General features: G+C 37.0%; 1 protein-coding gene across 7 annotated transcripts in view; it reads right to left on the bottom strand.

The window, feature by feature from the left end:
• Positions 1-1,301: 1,301 nt before the first annotated feature.
• Positions 1,302-19,482, bottom strand: part of myb (v-myb avian myeloblastosis viral oncogene homolog) — a 32,961-nt gene continuing 14,780 nt past the window's right edge. For 5 of the 7 annotated variants that reach the window (XM_052025228.1, XM_052025226.1, XM_052025225.1 and 2 more), the window contains 6 exons: positions 16,967-17,103; positions 16,244-16,358; positions 16,025-16,144; positions 13,153-13,260; positions 6,597-6,713; positions 1,302-2,626 (listed from right to left, as the gene is read on the bottom strand). In XM_052025228.1, the coding sequence (XP_051881188.1) occupies positions 2,513-2,626; positions 6,597-6,713; positions 13,153-13,260; positions 16,025-16,144; positions 16,244-16,358; positions 16,967-17,103 (711 nt within the window). In that variant the 3' untranslated portion in view covers positions 1,302-2,512. Of the gene's footprint in view, positions 2,627-2,931; positions 3,012-6,596; positions 6,714-13,152; positions 13,261-16,024; positions 16,145-16,243; positions 16,359-16,966; positions 17,104-19,482 lie in introns of all 7 variants that reach the window. The other 2 variants (XM_052025229.1, XM_052025231.1) reach the window with 2 other exon arrangements.

Here is a 19,482-nt window from a genome sequence, read left to right as displayed (position 1 = left end):
TTTAAGGATTTCAGGACATATATGCCAAACTCCTCCTGTCCCTCCACATTTCTCAATGCTCTATTAACTATTTTATGTTCCATTGCCATGTTGCACCTTCCCAAATGCATTACCTCACACTTTAATTTGAATACTGATTCCTAACTGCCCATGCCAGTTATATCCCTTTGAAGTTGAAAGCTTTCCTTTCCTGTCAGCCTCATGGAATATTTCCGTATTAACTGCAACTTCTTTATCATGTCCACCACATTTTGGTCTTAATCACTGATTATTATAAAACGCAAATGATCACATATCAGGCTCTGTGAAACCCCACCGTAGCCTTCCAATCACAAAAGTACTTGATAATCATTCATGTGTGCTTCTTGCCACTCAGAATATTTTGGATCCAATTTGCCAATCCCTTTTGGATCCCATGTGGCTTCAGATTTTTGACCAGCCTGCCATGTGGTACCTTGTCAAAAGCCTTGCCAAAATCCATGGACACTACATTAAATGCATTGCCTTGATTGACCTGTCGTTAATTCCTCAAAACAATTAAGTTAGACATAACCTTCCTTTTGTAATCATCCAAGCTTTGTAAGGGCTATGCCATCTTCTCGCAGCTACCATCAGGCAGGAGGTACAGTAACCTTAAGTCCCACACCACCAGGTAGAAGAATAGCTACTTCCCTTCAACCATTTGGTTCTTGAACCAACCTGCACAACATAGCAACACCATGACCACTTTGCACTACAATACTTTTTTTTGTTCTAATTGTGTTTTCTTGTATAACTATGGTTTTCTTGTGAATGTTGCATCTCTAATGCTATGTGCCTGTGATGGTGCTGCAAGTAAGTTTTTCATTGCACCTGTGCATACACGTACTTGTGCACATGACGATAAACTCAACTTTGATGTTCTCTACCGCAGACAGGTGTGGAAATTAAACCATTGAAGATATTTCAAGCCAAGGCAGATTTTAAGTCAGTAGGGGAGTCAAGGATTATAGGGGACAGGCAGGGAAATGGAACCAAGGTCAAAATCAGATGGAAGGGGCCACCGGGCTTACTTCAGTTTATGTTCATTGGTGAAACCACATTTGGAACTCTTTGGCACTGTAGTTTTGATCATGCAGTTAGTGCATGGCTTTATCAAACTTTTTGTACCTACGTATGTACATAACTGATTGTGGTACCTAATTCAGTATCATCTGCATACTTGGATTGCAATGCTTTTTTTCATCCAAATCATTTTTTTGTTAAATGCTGGGTTCCAGTACATATTCCTCCAAAATAAAAACAAATATTTTCAGTAGAAAAACAGTTTATTTTATGTACATGGCAGTTGATATACAACATAGTCAAGAAGTAAGTGCAGTTGATTTGCACCTAGCTGATAGCAAGGCAGCACATTTTGACAATCACCTATTGTGTTTTAAAACAAAGTGTTTAGTACATGTATGCCAGAGGCATTTGATATGGCAGTAAAATAAAGCCAAGACTTCTTGCATGTGTTGTTCAATGAATTGAAAGTACATCTGGGCTAGTGCCTTGAGTTAAATATGAAATGAATGGGACAAAAGTAAAAAAATTAGTGAATATATCAGTGTTCTCCCACAATACAAAAGGTGCATCATATGCATTTTGTCATTATAAGACAAAATATTTCACTTCCCAAAAAGTTTGTATTTGAAAATGCTAGGTTTTTAAAAAATACTAGCTACCAGTGCATTTTTGATCAGTTAACACCATTTTCTCTGATAACTCCACTGCCCATTTCATGCAGCACGTCTACATGCTAAAGTTATTAGCAGCACAACATTATCCATTTGGCATTTACAAAATTAACTTATTGAATAAAATATACATTTTTCATACATAAAACCTTTTTTTTTACATACAGTATCAGTATTATGCAAGCTACACACAAATACACACACACGTGCACATATATAATATATATGTGTGTGTGTATGTATATATAATATATGGCTCGAATTCAGACCAAAAAAGAGCAAACAAAAACAATACTTCAAACCCAATTTTATATATTCGAAAGCTTGACATTTTTTAATCTAATTTGGTTTGTAGTAATGCTATATCTCTATTTTGTCATCAGTGCATTTAATTTAATTTATTAACTTACAGGTTTAAATTACAGCAATCAATCAAATACTTGTGAAGATCAATTGCTTTATCTGCCACCAATACAAAAGAAATACTGATATGTTCCAATTTGCTCTCCATATTTGAAAATAGTAATTCAACATTTTTTTGTTAAATATAGAGTCGTTTTTGTAACTTCAAGCATCTTGTAATGTAAGTAAATCTGATATTTGTCTTTTTGACTGGTGAAATATCTGACAAATGCAAGCGAAACCTACTTAGTGAAGAATGCAATTTGTGACATTCTGTATTTTGTAGGACAACATTTTTTTAAGACTACATCAATGGAAATTAATGAGAAGAAATGTTGATCATGACTCAACAGCAAGTGTTTCAAAACTTCTTAATGCTTAGTTGGAGAAGATTACATAACTAATGTTCTGGCAGAGAAGGTGTTCATATATTTCCGTGCTTGCTCAGTTACAATAAGTTGATCTTCAGTTTTTCCACATGCCACAGCCTCCCAAGTATTCACAAACTGCAAAAAAAAAAGACAAAGAAGATAGACTTCATTTGGAAAATCAAACATTTATATCGTCTGTTTAAAATTTTCTGTTCAAGATTCTACTATGGGTAACTAGCAGATACAGGAAGTTAGACTTGACCCATTATAATTACCTTGATTTTGCATTAACTCTAATTCTTTCTAATTTAGTTTTCTCAAAGTATTTACTTTCTTCCCCCCCACAAAAATACTTTACAGTTAACAAAAAAGGAAAAATATAAAAATTAAGTAGAAAAGAACAATTAAAAATCTAATTGTTCCTATTATGAATTTCTTACTGGCTCTATGGAGTGCTGGAACAGAGTTTCAGCTAACCAGGGTTCCAGGTCCATGGACTTCTCAAATCCAGCTGGGATACCTGAAAATATATTACAGGAGTCCAGCTGCCAGTATTTCACATTCAAGTACAGAATGTACACAATAATTACACCATCATTGTTCTTTTCCACCCTGGAATTGATTCAAATTTAGAGTGCAACTGGACCTAATTTACTTGAGCTGGTGAAATTATAACTTGGCTTTCATTTCCCCATAAAGATGATATAAATCTATTTACAAATTTAGTGCTGTTACTAAGCTTCTCTTTTGTTGCATCCACTTGACTGATTATTCGGACAATGCTTTTCTGTTCATGCTGGCAAATCAAAGGCTGGTTTTATACCAAGCTTCAAGCAATGAATAGCATGTATCAAGAAAATGGAAGTGAAGATTCCAGTCAGTAAAAAATAAATTCCACAAAAAATATGGAGGTGGGACACATTTTCACTTCTACATGACTTAATTTATAGTTTATGTTTTCTACATGCTACATCAGACTATTGTTTATTGACTACAGCTCCGCCTTCAATTCCAGAATTCCAAGCAAACTCCTCTCCAAACTCCTAGACCTGGGACTCAACACCACCTTTGCAACTGGATCCTTGACTTCCTGACCAACAGACTGCAATCAGTGAGGATAGGCAGCAACACCTCCACCACAATTATCCTCAGCATTGGTGCTCCACAAGGCTGCGTCCTCAGCGCCCTACTCTACTCCCTGTACACTGATGACTGCATGGCCAAATTCTGCTCTAACTCCATCTATGAGTTTGCAGATGATACCATTGTAATGGGCTGTATCTAATATAACGATGAGTTGGAGTACAGAAGGGAGATAGAGAGCCTAGTGACATGATGCTATGACAATAACCTTCCCCTCAATGTCAGCAAAACAAATGAACTGGTCATCGACTTCAGGAAGTGGGGCAGTACACATTGCTCCTGTTTACATCGCTCCTGTTTACATCAATGGTGCTAAGATCGAGAGGGTTCAGAATTTCCAGTTCCTAGAAGTGAACATCACCAACAGCCTGTCCTGGTCCAACCACATTGACGCCATGGCCAAGGAAGCTCACCAGTGCCTCAACTTCCTCAGGAGGCTAAAGAAATTTGATATGTCCCCTTTGACCTTCAATAATTTTTATCGATGCACCGTAGAAAGCATCCTATCCAGATGCATCACAGTTTCGCATGGCAACTCTCTGCAAGAAACTGCAGAGAATTGTGGACACAGCTCAGCACATCACAGAAACCAGCCTCCCCTTCATGGACTCTGCCTACACTTCTCACTGTCTCGGTGAAGCAGCCAGCATAATCAAAGACCCCACCCACCCCGGACATTCTCTCTTCTCCCTCCTCACATTGGTCAGAAGATACAAAAGCCTGAAAGCTCGTACCTACAGGCACAAGAACAGCTTCTATCCCACTGTTATAACACTATTTAATGGTTCCCTAGTACGATAATATGGATTCTTGACCTCATAATCTACCCTGATATGACCTTGCACCTTATTGTCTTCCTGCACTGTATTTCCTCTGTAACTGTAATACTTTTTAGATAGAACAGAGAACAGTACAGCACAGTACGGGCCCTACAGCCCACGATGTTGTGCTGACCTATATAAACCTTATCCCCATTCAATCTATCCCTCTCTCTACTTCAGCTCCCATAACCCTCTATTTTTCTTTCGTCCATATGCCTGTCTAATAGTCTCTTAAATGACCCTATCGTATTGTCCCCTACCGCCACCCCTGGCAGTGCATTCCAGGCACCCACCATTCTCTGTGCAAAAAACCTACCTCTGACATCTCACCTAAACTTTCCTCCAAGCACCTTAAATGGGTGACCTCTAGTATTGGCCATTGCCACCTTGGGGAAAAGATGCTGGCTGTCCACTCTGTCTGAGCCTCTCATTATCTTATATACCTCCATCAAGTCTCTTCTCATGCTCCGTTGCTCCAAAGAGAAAAGCCTTAACTCACTCAACCTCTCCTCATAAGACATGCTCTCCAACCCAGGTAGCATCCTTGTAAATCTCCTCTACACTCTCTCCAAAGCTTCCACGACCAGAACTCAACACAATACTCCAAGTGTGGTCTAACCAGAGTCTTAGAGCTGCAGCATTACCTCTTGGCTCTTGAATTCAATCCCCCGGCTAATGAAGGCCAGCACACCATATAAACACACTTTGTTCTGCACTCTGTTATTGTTTTACCTTCTACTACCTCAATGCACCATGTAATAGATTGATCTATATGAAAAGTATGTAACACAAGTTTTTCACTGTACCTCAGGACATGTGACAATAATAAACAAATTTACTGATTTATCTTTTATCAGTTTTAGTAGTCAATTTAATATGTCCTGTATTATTTGGAAAATAAGGAGTTAAAAAAAGTCAATTTTCTAAGTATGGGCTGCCAATGCATCACTTGTGAGGAGTGTGTATTGCAAAATGATCAGTACACTCCTTATAATACTTCATTCATTAAAATTACAAATTAAAAAATTAAAATTAAAATGAGGTATGCCAAACTCCCTGCCTGTAGCACACAGACATAAAATTATCTGTTGCATGTCTACACAGAACAGGTTTAGATACAATGGATAGTCAACTCTTATTTGTGTAGTGCCTTTAACATGGCAAAATATTAGAAGATATTTTACAGGTGGAATGTCAAAAAAATTTGGTATTAAATCACATTTAATATTAGGGGAGATAACTATTCATAGCATTAGGCTCTCATATTTTGGTATTCTCAGAATAGCACATGATGGCAATATTTTATGCATTAATAGCATATTTAAATTAATGCCTGCAGAGAAGACGTGGTGTTCTTCAACAGTTTAATTAATAATTACAAAAGCAGCAACAAAAGCTAAATGAATATTGGAATCTTCAGTTTATTCACCTGAATGCTTTAAACTTTTCCAAAAATTAAATAAATAAAGCAAAATAATGTCCCAATAAAACAAACTCAAAGAGTAATTGTCATCTTCTGACTTTAGCATCAGTTATTTGCAAAATCTCATGCCTTCGCATTGCAGAAATTGAAATCAAATGTTTTAGTTAGAACAATCATAAGTTGTTCGACATAAAACTGTGAGCAAAGAGTGAAAGCACCCAGAAAGGCAAAGGCAAAAGAACCCCACATTTTAGGCTCTACAATTTGGACAATGACCTCTTTTGATTCATTACATTTTATCTTGAATTTAAACTTTGTAAATGTATGCTTGAATACCTAATATAAAAATTACATTTTATGTTTATCACATTAAAAATTATGCTGATTTTAGCTATTAGATATTCATGAATTAATGATCAATGTTTAGTTCCCTGTGCCTCCTTCATGAAATAATACAATCAAACTACACAAAAAGTGATACGAAATTCATGGTTGCAAAGCAAAATATATATCGGATCATCTGTCATTTGTTCTTTACCCTTAGAAGGAAATTCTGAAGGTGTGTGAATAGATTTTACCCGCTACCACCATTTAGTATTGCTGCTGTAGGTGAACTTCTCAAAATTCCCACAGACTAAAACAAAATGAGTAACATTCTGTAGGTTTGGAAAGCTAAGTTAAATAGATGAAAATATGTTGCTTAACATTTTATACATACCTGTAAAGGACTGTTCATTTGCCTGCTCATTTGTACAGTAAATGCTTTGTTAAGAATATCATCTGTCTTCTCTGATACAGGCATCATTAATACAGAACTAGTCAGGAGATTTTGCATCTGGAATGAGAAACATGAGTCAAAATCAGTTTCCATTTATACTGAAGAGCATTTTACAAAAGTACTTGTTTCACTTTCCCCATTTTCATTATCTTTCTTAGGCATGTATTACTAACTGCTACACCATCTGCAAGATAACCTGCTTCCAGGTCTTTCCTAGCTATGTGTTACAATAGAAGGTCTATATATCAACCCAAGAAAACTCAGGATTTTCTCTTCCTCTTTACGTCAAAATACATGATATTCAATTAGAAACTTAGAAGCCATACCAATAATAAAACAAAATCATCATCAATGTGCTATCAACATATTCTCCCCTGTACTTGCCATGTCTAACAAAATACTATCACAGGCCACTCCTTTTAACAATATATATTTATATTGTGCTCTGAATGTAGCAAAATATCCCAACTTCTCATGAGTGCTGTCAAACAAAATTTAATATCCAGCCATATAATGATATAGGATATATGGCAGATATGAAAGGTTTTAAGGAATATCTTAAAGATAAAAAGAAGATTCGCAGGCAGATCTAATAAGGAAGGGAATTCCAAAGCTTAGGAAATACCAGATGAAGGCCATTAAATATAGGAATGATCAAGTGTTCAAAACATGACTAAAGGTATCATGGAGTTTACAGGCTTGGAGGCAATTGCAAAGCTAGGGAGCGGCAACAAAGATTCGTAAACAAAGACAACATATTTATACTGGATATTACTCAACTAAGAGACAATGTGGTTCCACATGCACAGAGTCTTGATAAAAGGGATCCAGTGTGAGTTGCATAAGCAACAGAGATTTGGATGAGCTCAAGAGAGTAGAATGAGGGAGACCAACCGGCTGTGCCTACAGGTCAAGCTTACAGGTAACAACAACATAGATGAGGATTTTAGTAGCATATCGACAAAATCCAGCTTTGAGAAAATCATCCTATTCTATTGCCTTTGAAGTTGTGGATTTGATTAGATCCTTGACTGTGCCAGGAAGGGAACAACTTAAGTTAATGTTCACTCATTCCATGAAGGGAAGTGGAGTCACTCATCAGTACTTTGCTGCCTAAGAGAGTGGATGCTGAGGAGTGAGATAATTGAGTGTCAGTCTTGACTTATACCAAAATTAATCATAAAGAGCACATGTTTAATTAACATGCTACAAATGTACAAAGCAAATGTTATATAAAGTGATAAAATTATTTTTGACGGTTAAAGGAAAAGGAAAAAGGGGAAAACAATGGTCCAGAAATTCTATTGTTCCCAAATGGATGTGCTAGATGGATATAACAGTGGAATGACAATAATAATTGCATTTGTGGGTGCTCTGGTACAAATTGGCACTTTAACAAAATAACACCTGAGACCCCATACCTTCAGCTCTATTGAAAGGGCTTCTCACTTTTTATATTTGAGAATATTTTGTTAGACCAAGGCTGGGTGCAGTGGCTCAGTGGGGGCAGAGGTATATGGTTCGAGTCTAAGGCCTTTCTTAGTGAAATTGCCGGATAAAGAGCCTGGGACAATCAGATGGTCAAGGCAGAGGAAGTTGGTGGTGGGGAGGTTCATGATCTTGGAGAAATTAAGTTCAATGCCATAGGGGAGCCAGAACTATGGAATACAAGGCATAAGGTTTGAACTTCAGGAGATCAGGGTCTAGATCTTAGGAGGTCAGGAGGGAAATTGGAGGTGGGTGGGAGGTTGAGGTGTGATTGGTGGGGTATATCCAGAGGATCAATTAGAAGCAAAACTATGATCTTACAAAGGTCACAATCCAGTGGTGCAGTATTAAAACATGGGGGTTTCCCTGTGATACTCCAAAAACAAGACAGCATGGGAATTTTCATTTTATTTGCGACTGACTGGGAAATTTAGTCAGACATGCAGGAATTCCTCCATGTATACAGAATGATGCAAAATGACCTGGAAATGGGCGTTATTGTATTTTACTCCGCACAAAGTCAATTTTCAATTGCATAACACTGAAAAAAACTTTATGGTCCTTTTTCTTATTTAACCAAGCAATCAAAACATTTAAGTTGAATATTGGTTGGAAATAAACAGGTTTTCAAGTTTAGCAAAAGTGGTGGTGGGGGAAGGGGTGTGGGCACAATATGGGGGAGACCAAAGGTTATGGGGTGCAAGGCTGGTGAAATTAAACAACAAAAATGTGATGATAGTTGCAAGGGTGGTAATGGGAAATGGTCCAGAGGTGTAAATGAGAAAAGCAGAATTATAATTTGAAATTATCATAGGAAAATATTGAGGATGATAGAAATCTGAGATTGTTGAACTTGATGTCAAATGTAGAAGGTTAGTCAGTAATCTGTTCTTTGAGCTTAATTCTTCATGAAGGCTGGAGGAAAGCATAGGAATGAGATGGAGAATTAAAATAACGAAGGACCAGATGCTCAGAGTCAAGCTTGTGGACTGAACAAGGCTATACGTCAAAACAGTCAATCAATCTTTGGTGGGCTCTCTAATGTTAAGAGGAGCACATTATGAGCAGCAAATACAGTGTACTGAAATGAAGAAGCACAAATAAATTATTGATTCACCCAGAAGATGGCCTTTGACAAAGCTCCGTGACTGGCCCTTTTAGACTCAAGCTACACATCTTGGCATAGGTGGTGGTAGTTTAGAATGGATAAGCACCAGCAAGGGCAGAGGCCACGTGGCAGTGATGGGAGGACAATCATTGCCACTCTGAGAGAACACATGGGTGCAACACAGAGCTGACGGTTGACCCTCCAGCACATTAATACGTTGCTAGACAGCCTACAAAACTGGTTTCTGCAGCCATGGTAATAGGTAATCTGAATTTCTGGAGCAATCTATTTGTGTACATGGAGGCTGAAACATCAGTTATCAGAGTCTGCGTATGCTTGGCCCCCTGTACCCAGTGTCTTATCATATGCAGGTCCCACCACCAAGTTATCCTCTAAAGTACTGTGTCAATATCTGAGTTGGACACTGCAAGTGCAAAATCAAATAATGCAGTTTCTTCATTTTCACTGTTTTTGCACTTATACCAGTTATTCCCACCACTTCCTGACTGGGTTCCATTTGCAAATGAAGGTATGAATGTATAATTCTGTTGAAGGGGCAGAGGTGTGGATACTGATAAATAAAAGATACATATTTACATAATCTGTACTTTGTAAATTAGCAAAAGATTATGGGGTAATGGGGGATAAGGTATGTTAATATCTTCAGTATCCACTGTTGTAATCCTGCCAGAGGCCATGACTTTCCACTTCAAGCCACACCAATTTTTTAGTAGTGACCCAATCTAGTGGCAGACAGAGAAGTTTGAGAGTGAGTGTTGCACATTGTCACTGCCTGTGATGGTGGAGTGGGTGACAGTGCATGCAAGGTATGCAATGTGGGTGTAAAGTTTGCAGCAGTGCTAATTCTATCAGGGTGTGGTGAAATGTCTATTTTAAATATGTGTCATAATAGAGAGACTATCAATGAGAGAGTGATGAGAGTGAGGTACATTCAGCAATGTCTAAGCTGGTGGTACATTTGATTGGATATGCCACGGTCAAGAAAGCTCACCAGTGCCTCTACTTCCTCAGGAGGCTAAAGAAATTTGGCATGTCCCCTTCGACACTCACCAACTTTTACAGATGCACCATAGAAAGCATCCTATCTGGATGCATCATGGCTTGATATGGCAACTGCTCTGCACAGGACCACAAGAAACTGCAGAGAGTTGTGGACACAGCCCAGCACATCACGGAAACCAGTTTCCCCTCCATGGACACTGTCTTAACCTCTCGCTGCCTTGGTGAAGTAGCCAGCATAATCAAAGACCACACCCACCCGGGTCATCCTCTCTTCTCCCCCCTCCCATCAGGCAGAAGATACAGGAGCCTGAGGGCACATACCACCAGGCTCAAGGACAACTTCCATCCCACTGTGATAAGGCTATTGAACAGTTCCCTTATATGATGAGATGGACTCTTGACCTCACAATCTACCTTGTTATGACCTTGCACCTTATCGTCTATCTGCATATCACTTTCCTATAACTGTGACACTTTACTCTGTATTCTGTTATTGTTTTTACCCTGTACTACCTCAATGCACTGTGTAATGAATTGATCTGTACAAATGGTATGTAAGACAAGTTTTTCACTGTACCTTGGTACAAGTGACAATAATAAACCAATAGTGTTTCACATTCACCTACCATGACTACAGTTCCTCACAGCTTGATTCCAGGCCTTGGTTGTCATGGATATCCATTCCAATGTTTTTGACCCCATCTAATATACATCATTGTCTCCCTGAATATAACACAGCTCTCCTCCTCCCCACTTTCTCTACCAATGCCTCCTGTGCAGCATTGTAAAAGCCATAAATTCACTCTCTTCCATGTTGTGCCATTAGTTTTCAGGTCACATTGAATTTGATAAATTCCATAAACAGCTGCAGCTATGATGTACCATCCCTTTGAGAGATGTTTGCCAGATTTAAGCAGCTAGGTTCTATCACTTCTGATATTGACTTCCCGCTCAGGCATGTAGTTTCTTAACTTTGCAGTTAGTTCTGGCTGCATGCAGCAATTATTTAAATTAGCAGGCACCACAAAATTGGCACACGATCTTAAGTAGAAGAAATGGAAAATGGCTAACTTCACTGAGTCACCATTCTCCCTACTGTCAGGGGTTATTCAATTTGATCTTATGTTATGCTTTGATTTTTACCTTTAAATATGCAAATAATTGTTTGCAATATTTACCCACTCTTCTTTTGCCTTCTATCTCAATACTTCATCTTTATAATTGTGTTATATTTACTGACTGACCTGCTGAGTATTTCTAGCATCTTCTATTTTTTTTGTTGTTTTTACTGGTTGACAGGTTGAACATAAGGTGCATAGCAGTATTTAATTCTTTTAGTAAAACTGAAAAAGTAGTCAAATATCACTGTCACTGGTTTGTCTACTGTTAGTGCCAAAATCATTTCTTCTGGTGTGCATGGTTCTGATCTTATTAATGTAAAAAATATATTCCCAATGTCATATAGACAGCTAGATTATGTGTATCCTTTAACCCCAAATTTAGCTTGGGAATGGCAGGTAGAGCTAAACATTGATAGCATACCCTTTTGGCAATAAAACTAAATGCCTGGGAGAGTTAAATTCTTGGGCCCCATCTGCAATGCCCCCATTCAGTAGCCTGCTGAAAACCATTGGGAAGCAGCAGTTGGTGCAAACATTTAGAAGGCGATCAGATTCATGACAGATAGGGATTTTGAGATCACCCAGAAAGGAAAGGCCTACGATTTTCTTGGGGGTATTAGGGGAACACTCATGCTCCTCCTGGAAAGCCACACTGGGCCATTAATTAAAATATAAGTCATGCCCAGTTGGGTCCAACTGAGCCTCATTGACATTTTAATGGACAAACTTGTAGGTTTCTGGCAAAGTATCCTTTGTCCCTATACTATTTCTGATTCCAATGGAAGATTGCTGGTAGGTGAAAAGGGGGTTAGAAAGCAATTCCTTCAGGTAATTTTTAACCAACTATCTTCTGCATGCTGAGTAACCTAATAATAATCTCTCTGGAAAGGTAAGGTTGAATACAACCACTAGCTGGTTGATGGTGTTGACAAGTCACTAGCCTATTTTTGGGTAACAAGCCTCATTACCATATAGCCATGGACTATATGCACCAACTGAGCTTGCCATTCCACTTCAATGTAAAATAAACTGCAGATGCTGGAAATCTGAAATAGAAACAGAAAGTGCTGGGAACACTAAACAAGTCAGGCAGCATCTGTGAAAGAAAGAGTTAATACCTCAGTTTGGAAAGCCTTTGTCAGATCTCTTTGCCAGTTCTGAAGAAGGGTCTCCAACTTTAACATTATTACTGTTTCTTTTTCCACAGATGCTGCCTGATCTGCTGTGTTTTCTGTTTTTAATTGCCATTCTATTTACTCACGTATTATCTGGTAATCAAGAGGCTGTTCCAACCAGCATCCACCCAGTAGTGGAGAGCACTGTATCCTCACAAGGAAACAAGTTCTATTAATTTTGTTCACCTTAGAGTTAATGATGCATAAAATACCCTCCTTTATATCTTCAGGCTAAAATACTCAAAATTTGAATTGTTAAGTAAGAAATTTAAGTGAAGATTTAGTTGGCTAATGTTACTTCTCTGTGGTTAGTCAATAAGTTGCTGATGTTAGTTCTATATATTAAAAATGCATTCTGTATTATTCCTGATCTTCTTCTTGAAGAACAAATATTATAAATTATGTGTATGCATATATGTTACATTATTGAGATTTGGAACTTTTTCAGTAATTTGAGAATTATCACATACCAAAATTATCCATCTATCCCCTACTTTTAAAACAGCTGTCAATGGCAATACTATTGCTTCTTTATTAGTTGAAATGGATCAAAAAGGATCAGAAAAATTTAGCATACTTACAGGTACTTCTTCTAAAGGACTTTGGGAGAAAAGCTGAGTATTCAAGTGTTCTCTTTCCCATGGTGCCAATGTAAAAAACTTCCTCATTTTCTTATCAGGAGACTCCACCTGAAAATAATTGGTGAATTACTGGATCTACACTACAAGAAATTTTAGAGAAAACATCTTGACCTACAAAGCAAAGCTATACAATTATCATAATTATCTTCATTCTCTGAATGTTTCCATATACAGTTTCAAATCAGTCAGTGCTAACTTAAGTATTAAAGAGTAGCACAGTATATAGAACAGCCAACTTTGTTGCCACAAAGCCAAAATCAATAATCAAAAGTATTTCTTGCACTATTTTTGAATTCTGTCTGGACACTTAAGGAAAAACAGAACTAAAACTTAACAATTTTGGTCTCTCAGTCTAACATTTATTTCCCCAAATTACATCTTGCAGAGCAATCTTTTAATCTTTACTTACATTGTAACCTTTAAAATGATGTCTTTCCTGTAACCTTTGAAATTGTATTTGTTTTTGCTGCCATTGTATCCTTCATAAAGTCAATGCAAGATGGGTTTCAGTAGACATTTCTGAGACTTATAATTATCAAATCTTATCTTGCCTTGTCAAGATAAAAAGAGATCATTAAATATGTCTGGCTGTCTGATGAACCTAAGACCAGGTTATTGGACAAGTAAGAACTATAATATTGCTAAGTCTAGATGTGCCCCTTGGAAATACTAATGCCAAGGCCTTGTTTGGAGCAAACCTATTATGCTGAAATAAACTAAACCAGTATCAGCCCCATCAAATATATGTATCACCAACTGCCTAGACTATGATGTGTCCCATTCATTCTTCTTTAGACAGCTATTTTGGGGTAGATGTCAGCATTATCACAACAACCTTGCTTGGGTACTCAACAACCTAATCCCGTGCCTAGCTGAGGAAATGACAGTTATTGGACCTCCCTTATAATTACCAAAATTCAAAGATAAACCATGTAAGATTCAAATGCAAACACTGTGCTTTCACTCTGTTTGTGTTATAAAAAAAAAGGTCCTCAGAAGAAAGATTTCTTTTAACCTTTTCAACCTAGGGATTGGAATTTATGGAAACCTAGTGGGAAACATAATTTTTAAGTCACAGAAAAGGCGGTGGGAGGAATAGATAGGACAAAGCGAATATTTGTGATAGGGTGAGACCAGGTCAAATGAGTTAATGGGGCAGATTAGGCTTCTTTGTCTGTGTTAAGAAAAATATTCTTAAGTAGAAATCTTACAGCTACTTTTCCAAATAATGTACTTGTGCGGTAGTACATTAATACTGGATAATTAACCACATGGGTATAAAATGTGAAAGCTGTAAATGAAGAACAAAATATGTAAACTGGAAATTAGTTTGATTTACGTTATTGTACAAGTGCTTGGTATATTGCTATAACTTCTACTCCCTGCCTTTTGATTGAGCGGTTAACATCTTGAGTAAAAGTGGTGAGACTTCCATTAAAAAAAAGTCAGAAACTTGATATGATGATGTTATGCACCTATGAAATAGCAATACTTATAGTAATATCCACTTATATTCCAGCGTTCAATGAAAAAGAGTAGGAAGGTTGGGAAGAGAGAGAAACAACAAATATGATACAGTTTATTAAATCTCAATAATATAGGCCTAGAAATTCTTCGCTGCCTTAAAAGATTTCCTGACAGTCATATTTATTTTGCGTTAAGCCCATAGCATCATCCATAATGGAACAGGCCTGCCATATATACACATGCATAAATTAACTCTGTCACTGGAACATGAGATCAGGGACACAAACACCAAGGGAAGCAAAGTGGGAGTGGGGACTCTGGAAGCAAATATGAAAGAATTAACAGAAGTCTTGGACGCCAAAGCAACTAACACCAATATAAACCTGTTTCTGAGCCTCAAATGTACAAAAGAATTTGGTGCAGGTAATACTGAGAGCTGCATTGTATGTCATTTGATGTCGTTGTGCTTGGAAGATCAAATTTCAAGAGGTGCATTGGGTAGACCTTATTGTGTTTAAGGTGCCTCAAGAAGGCAGCATCCATCATTAAGGACCCTCATCACCTGGGGCATGCCTCTTCACGTTACTACCATCGGGGAGGTGGTACAGGAGCCAAAAGACCCACACTCAATGTTTCAGAAACAGCTTCTTCCCCTTCACCATCAGATTTCTGAATGGTCTATGAACCTATGAACACTACTTCATTATTCCTCTTTTGCATTATTTATTTTGTAACTTATAGTAAGTTTTATGTCTTGCACTGTACTGCTGCGGCAAAACAAAACATTTCACGACATATGTCAGTGATAATAAACCTGATCCTGATTCAATTGGACAGATGAAATTCCTTCATGTGCCACACAAAAAAAGTGCTGAAGTGTAATTTCTAACCATAATCTCCTAAATCTTGCATGAGAGACTGACCATGAAAGACCTGATGCATGTGGATGAGACTTCTTATGGAGAAAGTAAAGTACTTCAATATAAACTGTTAAGTCTTTCATCTGTGATTTTGGCTCATTTTTCTCTTTTCTTTAGTACATTCTGTCCTGCTTAGGCACGTTCTGCTGCTTTAATATTAACTTCACTTAACACAGACAAAGAAGCATAATCTGCCCCATTAACTCATTTGACCTGGTCTCACCCTATCACAAATATTCGCTTTGTCCTATCCATTCCTCCCACCACCTTTTCTGTAACTTAAAAATTATGTTTTTTATCTTTCTTTCCCAGTTCTGATGAAGGGTCTCTAATCTGAGATGTTAAATATTTCTCTTTGCACAAATGCTGTCTGACCTGCTGACTGTTTCTAGCATTTTCTGTTTTCAGTTAAATAAAGCACTTACTTCTTGCTTAATTTTCTTTAAAAGTGGCTGGCCATTTTCATGAAAACTATTTATAATTTCAGTTTCATCAGTCTCTTGCTTAATTACATCTTGTATATCTTCAGCAAGATGAGATGGTGTCTATTAATGTAAGGAAATGAAACATTATCAAAATATTTCTATAAATGGGTTTCAAATGTATCTTTACGTAGTGAATAATCATCAACTGGACATCCTTACCAGCACTTTCAAGGATCCATATTTGATTTCTTGGGCTGCAAGTGCATTTTTAAAGGGTGTGGGTGTTCTAGGTGAGCCTTCTAATATTGATCTTCTGATATTTGGAGTTCTGAAACTGGTTTATTAAGAAAAAGCTAAATTACCATCTTTCATTAAAAAAAAACTCTCCTAAACTCAGATTTGCAGATCTTAAACCCCTAAAAATGCTGATTTTGGTATCATTCCTGAAAGGAGAAACAGTATGCAATGGCACATACTTCACAAAACTTTGACTAAATACCTACATTCCAAGTGTTATAAATAGGATTAGAAAAAACAAATCACATGATGAAGAACTAAAGGCAGTGCATAACAAAGGAATATGTCCAAACTATCTGCTTCAATTTTCATACTGAGGAATTCAGAAATACCTTGCAATGTGAGTATTGTGATACTAATGTTTCTTCTTTCAGAACATATTTAACATGCATATCAACATTTATTTTCCAATTAGATATTTCTTCTTAAAACACTTAAAAATAAATACATAGAGATTATTCTTACTGAACATTAACAATGCAAGTTATGACAGAAAGACAATTTCCTCAACAAATGACTATGCCTTATTCTATCAAAAGCCCTTAACATACTACCATTTAGGGCAATCCTAAATGTTGTTTACTGCTTTTAAATAATTAATGTTAAGCAAAGAAATAAACAAAAATTAACAAGAAGCATACTGACGCATCATTTTCTTTTTGAGTCTTAGGTGTTTGGTCACGATGTAGAGGAGTTAAACAACCTTTTGATTGCCACACTGGTGTAGAGGTTAATGCAGGAGATTCCACTTCTAGGTGATCACTTGAAGATGTATTTAAAAACTGAAAGGAGAAAGCCAATTCAGTGAACTGAATGCAACCAAAAAGTAAAATGTAAAGCATCATCAACAGAGACCAGGGTAACAGTGAACCTGTAACCAATATAATTTTCAACTGTGCACATGAAATAATTAAAATTACAGCTGGATGCAATCGCGCAACCTAAAGTAGCGCCCAAGGATGAAAAGTTCTGTTTCTAGTAACATTACAATAACTTTCATGGATGTTGATAAAAGCTTAAAAAATAAATAAATGTTGAAAGAAGGGTAGAACTTAGTTACAATTAATTATTTTGGGAAACATTTTACTCCTGAATAACTATTATCCTTTTGTTAAAACAAAGGGAAAACATGGGCCCAAAAAATAATCAATGGATCAGTGTGCAAGCTATTATATTTATGGTAGCATTGCACCACCGAAACCTCTACTGCTTATTGTAATTTTCTGGAATATTATGAAGCTGCCTAATTTACAATAACCTAATTAAAATTTAAACCAGTTGCTCCCAAATCTTTGAAGATCCAATCCCAATCACAGATTAGCATCCCTATTGTCTACTGTGTTTCCTTTCAACCTACTTCCAAGGTACTTCAGTGGCGTGTTTTGGGGTGCCCCAAGGTTCTAAAAGGTGCTATGTAATTGCATTTTTTTTCCTTTGGTTTAAGATGCTCTCTACGTCTATGGATTATCCAATACACCTGCTCTCTTCAGGCATACCTGCACCAAGCATACTTTGAATCCCAATGAAGGTCAGGGAGAAGGAATCTAGTATGTCCAAAGTCCTCACATCCTCTTACTTCATTGATTATATTTAGGCAGGTGCAAGGTGTCCCTCAACAGCTTCTGTCTGACTAAATAGAAACTGTGAATGATAAGCTGACTGATCCTGCTTGCCTAGTTATGCTTTTTATAAACTTAACAATAAACATTTAAAATTCGAATGTGTTAGCCAAAAAGATGTAAATTAAATGTATCAAGAAGCAAAAGGATGGTATTGTAATTGTAATTTAAGAAAGCTTTATTATCTCTGGAGATCAGGAGGATTCATGTCTTAGTTACAGGAAACACAACTTCTGGACTAAACTGAATATAAAGTGGAAAAGAAAAGCTAAACATATTCTTAAAAACTCCATGAATAAAGTTGGTAATTAAGTGCAAAATTGAAAGCATAACTAATTAGCATTATGCTGATCTGAGAAGAGTGGTCAGAGAGACAGTAGTGAGTAGGTTAAAAATACAGTCAAATCAGTGAGTACAAAAGTGATTAGTCATTTGTTCCACAGAATTAGTTTCTAAATTGTTAACCATTTTATGTCTGTTGCAGTATTAGTAATATCTGTTGATTACTATTGATCTACCTGTGAGGGAGAGAATGGCAGACCTTTGACATGGGCACACTTGGGAGTAGAACAGCTGAAGTCAGCTAATGCAGAGCAATTACTATAACCATTAAATGAATGGTTAGGATAGCCTCTCTTATCGCAGTGAAGGATTATTGGTGGTGTGCAGAGCTTTGAAGGAGAGGGTGGGCTGAGCGAAGCAGGGGAGGCCTGACAAACCATGCTTTTGCTTAGGCTTGCGCTAGTATGTCCTTCACACTGGCAAACGCTGCTCTCTTTGGGCTGAAGCTGTGTGATTTTTGCTGTAACATTTTTGCTAGGTGTGCTGTCTTCCCCTTCAAGGAAGTCGAAACTGCTGAGATCACCCCATGTAGATGGTTCCTGAAACAATTTGGGAGGCACGAATCTAAAAATGGCGAACAGTGCCACCTGTGTAACTAACTGCTAAATGCTATAGCTTTCAAAGCTATAATAACGTTTGCTTGGGATATCCCTTTCTCGACTACTTGTACTTTAAATTATTAAAAAACACAACATTTTTTTTATTTGCTCCGAGGTTTTAGTAAGTTCAATATAACTAACTTAAAGAACTGAGTTGCACATAAATTTGTTTCTCCCTCATCATTTTACACTTTCTGCTGATCTTACCTGGTTTTTCTGAATTCAATAAATTCAGCACAAATCAAAGCCTGCCTTCATTTAATTAAAAAATTGATATGCTAGGATTTAATGGTGCAACTTGATTCAGTGTGCAGAAATGTCGAATTGTGCAGAACCTTCAACTTTGGCAGAATAGCAAAATGAGCAATGCCAGATTATATGCCTTTTCTGCATCCCATCTGATTTTCCTTTCCAGAGGAGTATATAACAAGTAGCCAACCTAATTTTTTTTAAAACTTGGGTAAAAAATTCTTTTTGCAGATTTCAATCTAGCAAACTTATTTTATGTCGAAATTATCTTAAATGCCACATCATACAGTTAAAGATGAATACATATCATTGTATGAAAGATCTTGATAATGTTTTACTAGGCAATCCATTA

The sequence above is a fragment of the Pristis pectinata genome, chromosome 10, assembly GCF_009764475.1.
Source record: "Pristis pectinata isolate sPriPec2 chromosome 10, sPriPec2.1.pri, whole genome shotgun sequence".
Classification (NCBI taxonomy): domain Eukaryota; kingdom Metazoa; phylum Chordata; class Chondrichthyes; order Rhinopristiformes; family Pristidae; genus Pristis; species Pristis pectinata.
Note: the sequence above shows the minus strand (reverse complement) of the source record. Positions and strands in the feature narration are given on the sequence as shown.